General features: G+C 52.3%; 1 protein-coding gene across 2 annotated transcripts in view; it reads right to left on the bottom strand.

Annotated features, from left to right (window-relative positions):
• Positions 1–462: 462 nt before the first annotated feature.
• The window catches only part of Znf236 (zinc finger protein 236), a 93572-nt gene continuing 88034 nt past the window's right edge, over positions 463–6000 (bottom strand). For both annotated transcript variants that reach the window (XM_047526301.1, XM_047526302.1), the window contains exons 30-31: positions 3908–4084; positions 463–2663 (exon numbers count right to left, since the gene is read on the bottom strand). In XM_047526301.1, the coding sequence (XP_047382257.1) occupies positions 2542–2663; positions 3908–4084 (299 nt within the window). In that variant the 3' untranslated portion in view covers positions 463–2541. The remainder of the gene's footprint in view (positions 2664–3907; positions 4085–6000) is intronic.

The raw sequence follows: 6000 nt of genomic DNA, 5'->3' as shown, positions 1-6000 counted from the left end.
TACAAACTCGCAAAAGCAGCCTGTGTGGCAGTGGCAGCAGGTGACCCTGGTGGCGCTGTGCAGAACCCGTGGCCACGCCATACCCTGATTCTTAGTCTGAAGCTCTTCAGGAAGACACTTGGAGGGTTACCTTCCATGGTCTGGGCTTCAGAGGTAAAAGGAATATCACTAAGTTCTTCTCTGGTAAACATATCTGAACTTGAAATTAATTCATATGCCAAACGATTTTATCTTAAATATTTCTAAAGGAAAAAATTAATCACATTTCTTAATGTCATTTTGTATTTATAGCTATTCCAAAGCAGATATGCTCTGGTGAAAATGGTTCTAAAAATACAGCGCTCTATCCTCAAAACCCTGGTTACGCATGAGGCTAGAATCTCTTTCCTAAAACAACTTCTTAATTAGCCAGTAAAATACAAAGATCAACCTGTACACCACAAACATTCAAGTGAAATCATATCATTTCAAAACCTTGTATTTTCAAGGAATGTTTTGCAAAGCAGCAGCTTTTATGATTAAAAAGTAAACCCAAATAATACATACACATCTTGTGTTTGCCTGCTAATAAACTGAGAAAAGACACAGAATGGATTATTGATAATTTTTTTCTTTTTCTTTAACCAAAATAAAAGTAGGCTTCAGATTAACGTGGTAAGGCCTTACTTAAACAGCAATGAACCATACAGTCACTATACTCTGCTCTCTACACAACTAGGAACTACACACCCCCTTTTGGAGATGTCCTGAGATGACATTTAATGCTAAAAGCAAAATAAATAAACCAGCAAGAACAAAAACTTTAAATTCCAATAATTTCAACTTTGGGGACATTTGTTCACTAAAATTAATCAACATATCTAAAATATTTTAATACAAAATTATAAAAGAAAAAGTGCATTAAAAGCAGAGCCTTTAAAACTCTTGCAGTTACAGTTTTTCTGAAAATGCTGCCGCCCAGTGAGCAGGATGGCCTCTGGGGCCGCAGGGTTCACAAGTCCAGCTTCACAAGAGGTCAAATAAGGCTTCTCTTTTCTTAAAAAAATATACAATACACAAAGTAGTTTGGGGGAAAAAGGTAATATTATTCAACAGTTTTCTGACTTAAATATTTTCACATAACAAAAGTCTTCACGTCAGCGCAATATCACTTATATACAGACACACAAGTGAGCGACAATGCCAGAAGATGCCCTTGCAGAGTAACAGTGGAACGTCTCTCTTCCGGAGTCTGAGCGACTCCTCTCGATATACAAAGTCCACACGATATTTACAACGAAACAACTCTCCTCTGGAGCCAGGGAGGCAGAGAGAAAAACAAAGACAATTATCTTTCAGAAAAAATGAAACCCAGCTTTGTGTTACAGAGGGAAAGGTATCCATTTATTAACAACGTGAACGCGGGCGAAGAGCTCCTGGGGGAGCCTGGGCGCGCACCGGGACAGGGACTAGTGCTCTATTTACAAAATATACTGCTCAGCCACACAGAGGCCCATACCTATGTACATAGTATTTATATATAGAACATATAAATAACCCAAAGGGAACCAACACGGAGCGGAGAGCCCCGGCCTTGGGAATGCTGCGGACACCACGTCCGCGCTGTGCCCCAGCTGGGTGGGGCTTGTGGGGACGTGTCTAGCGGGCACCATTGAGGACACTAAAGAATTCCCTGAAATAAAAGACACATCTCTTTATGCATGAAGAGGAATCATGGGGTCCTGGGGGTTCTCACCCTTAACCTGCAAACAAGCCTCCTGTGGAGACAGCGTGGCCATGACCTGTTTCCAGGAGGCCATCCTGCCACTTCCTCCTGTAGCCTGTGGCTCAAGCTTCCGCAGCGGCCGGGCCCTGTGCCTAAGCAGACGCACACGGCAGGTCTGTCACCACCTGTGGGCGGCTGATCCGGCTAGGGCCGGGTTTCCTCCTCTCCCTGCTGGTGCCCCAGACCCTGGCTCTTCCAGCTGGTGACCAGATGCCCGTGAGGGAGAGGTGGTCCAGCCATCTCTCAGGTGTCAGCTGTATTCACGTAGGACAGGCTAGAAAGAGATGCCTACTACTGACTTTCAAAATGCACAGAGGAAAACGAGAGGGACCTCCCTGCGTGTTACGACATTCTTCTCAACTTCACGCACCTATCTTAGGTTTGTTTTGTAAGCGATGCTTCTTAGAACAGAAAGCATGAAGGAAAATCTTACATACTTTTTCCATGTTGACTTTTGTCTTTGCTAATACAAAGAAATCACACTACAATGATAGTAAGATCCAGTTAATTTCTTTTTAACTGGATACACTGGCCATGGAGAGCGTGACGCTGACTGTTGTAGTACCTGAGTTCAGTGATTCGTGGACAAATGAGAACATGTTTACATTTTTCCCAGTTTTTTCCTCTAAGTCTCTGAAAGACAATGATTCTTTAAATAATTTTATAGCTAAAAAACTATCGTGGTACATTTTCAACTCTTGAAGCTTCAAAACAGAGATTCCGAGCACTGTGTTCTTCACCGGTAGCTTCAGGAGCCCCAGGTACCCTCGGCTGCGTCAGAACACGTTGGTGAGGGTCTGCCACTCGCCCGCAGCGTCCTGCACGACCTCCTCCAGGTGCAAGGTCCTCAGCTCCTCCCCATCCTGCTGCGGGGCAGCAGCTGTGCCCTGCAAGGTCCCTGCAAGGCAGCAAAAGGAAAGCAGCCTCAGAGGCCTTCAAGGAGAACCAGCCAGCAGGACCGTACCACCCGACTCTCCGCTCAGGGAAAGAAAGAAGGGTCTGAGCTGGGCTGACCAACTCTGTGGGTGAGTCAGCATGGGGTGCAACGAGGACCGGGCACTCAGTGTCCACAGGGCACCAGGGACCAGCGGCTAGCAGCCCATGTGCACGGGGACGGCTGTCTAAGAGGAAGGAAAGCAGGAGCTCTGCGGAGCAGGCGTTGGAGGGACACTCCCCCAGTATGGACTGCTCCTTCTACCCCTCGGATGCCCTGGACACCTCCAGGTGCAGCCCGCTGGACGCACGAAGGACTGCCTGCCATCACTCGCAGAGCGCACCATCGTGCACACACTAGTCACTCCGAACAGCTGCAAACCCCTGCTCACGCCAGAGCTCCTGGCGGACTTAACGTCCACACTCCCAGCATAGCTGCTGGCACCAGGCGGCCCACTTGGGGCATCTGTCCTCGTTTCTTCCTTAAGTAAAGGCCCTGGTGCTGGGCTCTGCGTGGGAAACAGCGAGAGGGACGGGCCTCGGCTCACACTGCCACCGCCCGCTCTGCTGTGAGAGGCCCTAGTGGATCAACACAGACAAACTGAGGCCCAGGAGACAGGCTGACCCCGCTCCCTGGGCACTGAAATAGCCCTTGACCTGATGAGCACAGGGCAGGGCCTCCAGTAATACTGCAGTCAGACATGGTGCAGCTGCCTGGGATGCCCGGCCCTGACTGCTCACTGTGGACAGCTTGTCTAGTAAGAAGCAAGCACATCAAGAGAGCTGCCCGGGTGCAGGTTCTGGGTGGCACCTTGCTCCTGAGGAACTTCTACTTCCTTGACTAATAAACGGGACGTCTGGCCTCCTCGGATTCTACATGCACGTGTGTGAGTGGCGCCCCACTCAGGCACATCAGTGTGCAGACTGCCCCAGCGTGTCCCTCTGCCAGGACGGCTGAGACACCAGCAGGGCCACCTGCCATTGACCCAAGCCTCGTCGTGTGGCACAGGACCACACTAGAGACTGGAGCGACCAAGGTCTGGCCTCTGGGCCTGCTCTGCCCACAGGACCTCACCACTCCTGGCCTCTGCAACCAGGTCTTGTTCCCCCATAAACTAGGTCCACGCATGCCACACAGGCCACTGTGCGAACTGCATGGAACGGTGCACAAGACTCGCAGCCGAGAGCTGCTCCCGAGGGAGGCCTCACCTGCGAAGCTGTGGGCCCGCTTCACGTGCAGCTTCATGTTGCTCTTCTGCGAGAAGCCCATGACGCAGTAGGCACACTTGTAGGGCCGCTCCCCGGTGTGCTTCTTCATGTGCACCTGCAGGGCGCTCTTCTGATTGAAGGCCTTCTCACAGAGCGTGCAGCGGAACGGACGCTCTCCTGCAGGGAAAGCCACCGTCAGTCGCGTTCGCGGAATGATACCCCTTCGGAAAAAAGGTACGATTTTTGAAAAGACCACAGTGATGGTCTTCCCAGTGCTGTCGCGCAGACTGCTGATGAGCAGGACTCTGGAGAATCCACTCCATGCTAAGACACAAACTAAAACTGACCAAAAGCTACCCAAAGGCACAGAAGCATGCAGAAATAAAAGCAGAACACGTAGTTCACATAACACATCTCCGATGCATTGTGTGCGGAAAGGACAGAGAATCAAATCCATTTAATGTATGGTAAAAGGGATGCATGTTTAATGTTCTATTTCATTGCTTTGACGTTGATGCACAAGTGGAACAACGGAGGGCAGAGCTGCCACGTCCAACGCCTGCGAGGAGCCACCTGGACAACCACCAGGGCGCGGTCCCCCTCCGGGGCCTTCTTCCCCATCCCCGGGGTGGCGTGGCTTCTCCCCTTGCTGCTCTGTGCAGTGGCCCTTCCCACAGGCTTCCAGTGCCCGCCTGCACTGCAGGCCCCGCTGCTCCTCCCAGCGTGCCCGGTGCCAACGGGCTCTGGCATGAGCTGTGCTGGCCCATTCTTCCTTCTCTGTGGGGCCGCGGGGGCCGTGAAGAGCAGAGAGGGCCTCTGCCCTCGCCCTCACCACTGGCAATACAGCCCTCACTCCTCCACGTTTGTGGGCTGCAAGGAGGAAGGACGGAGGCCACCCATGCTGCTGCACTCCGAGGTGACAGGAGGCTGGGGCGGCCCAGGAGGAGCCTCCCAGAGCACCTGGGCACTGGTGAGGCCTGACTGCTGGCGTCCCAGCATGACTTGGTGAGGGGAGAAGCTAACCCACTCCCCGCCCTCGCATCTCCTGAGGTCGCAGACGACTTGGAAAGGATGCCAGCGACCTGAGAGGTCGGACAGGCCCCCAGGAGCCCAGCGGCTGCAGGAGCAGCTGCTCAGCCTGGAGCCCTCGGTGGCTCAGGTTGCACTTTCTTTGCTCTCAGGGCTCAGTCACTGGAGGAGGGCATCTAGCCAGGACTTCCCCCCAAATGAGAATGTGACAAAGGGCTCATCAAGGGACATGAGATGGCACGAGGCAACCTGCGAATCAGAAAACAGGTCACAGCCGCGGGTGTCTACGGTTACCACCAGAGGACCCATGCAGCCACGGGGACGCCAGGGGCGGCTGCCATTCCCTCTTACTTACAGACAGTGGAGAAACAGAGACAGGAATATAAATGGTGCTTTTAAAATATCAAATAAAAACATTTAAATTCTTAATGTCCCCAGTTTGATTAGCAGTGAATACTTGAGAAAATGGAAATATTCACACTAAAACCATAGACACGGTACAATTCAGCCCCCAGTTTTAGAAATGTCACAGATATTTAACAAAGCATGAGAGACCTTAGGTGCAGTGGAAATCTGGCTCAACGTGGACGGCGCTCTCTGCACTGAGCTGCAGCTCTCCAGGGAGGGTCACAGTCGCCACTGTGCCATACAGCCCACCAGGTCCACTTGTGGAGTTCCACCAAACTCCACTGCAGACCAGAAGGGACCGTGGTTCCACCATGTCACCCTGATGTCCACACCAGTGGTCTCTCCGCCTCCCTCGCGATGCCTCTACCTCATTCTAAAGGAAATGGGCTGGCTGGCGCTTAGCAAGCCGCAGCACAGACCTCTGCTCTTCACGCAGTCCCTGTGCTGCACACCGGGTGGTACAAGGATCGGAGCCTGCAGCCCAGGCCACAGCCGAGAACAAGACAGGCAGCCCTCGTGCCCTGAGCTGCGGGGTGGGAGGACAGACCCATTCAGGGCACCATGGGCCAGGGTGGCCCTGAGGCTCGTGGAGCTACAGGGGTCCCTGGGGAAGAGATGTGCGAGCTGCCCCTGAAGAGGTGTCAGGAGCCAGCAGG

Source organism: Sciurus carolinensis, chromosome 15 (genome assembly GCF_902686445.1).
Source record: "Sciurus carolinensis chromosome 15, mSciCar1.2, whole genome shotgun sequence".
NCBI classification, from domain to species: domain Eukaryota; kingdom Metazoa; phylum Chordata; class Mammalia; order Rodentia; family Sciuridae; genus Sciurus; species Sciurus carolinensis.
The sequence above is the reverse complement of the archived record's forward strand: the minus strand, read 5'-3'. Positions and strand labels throughout refer to the sequence as shown.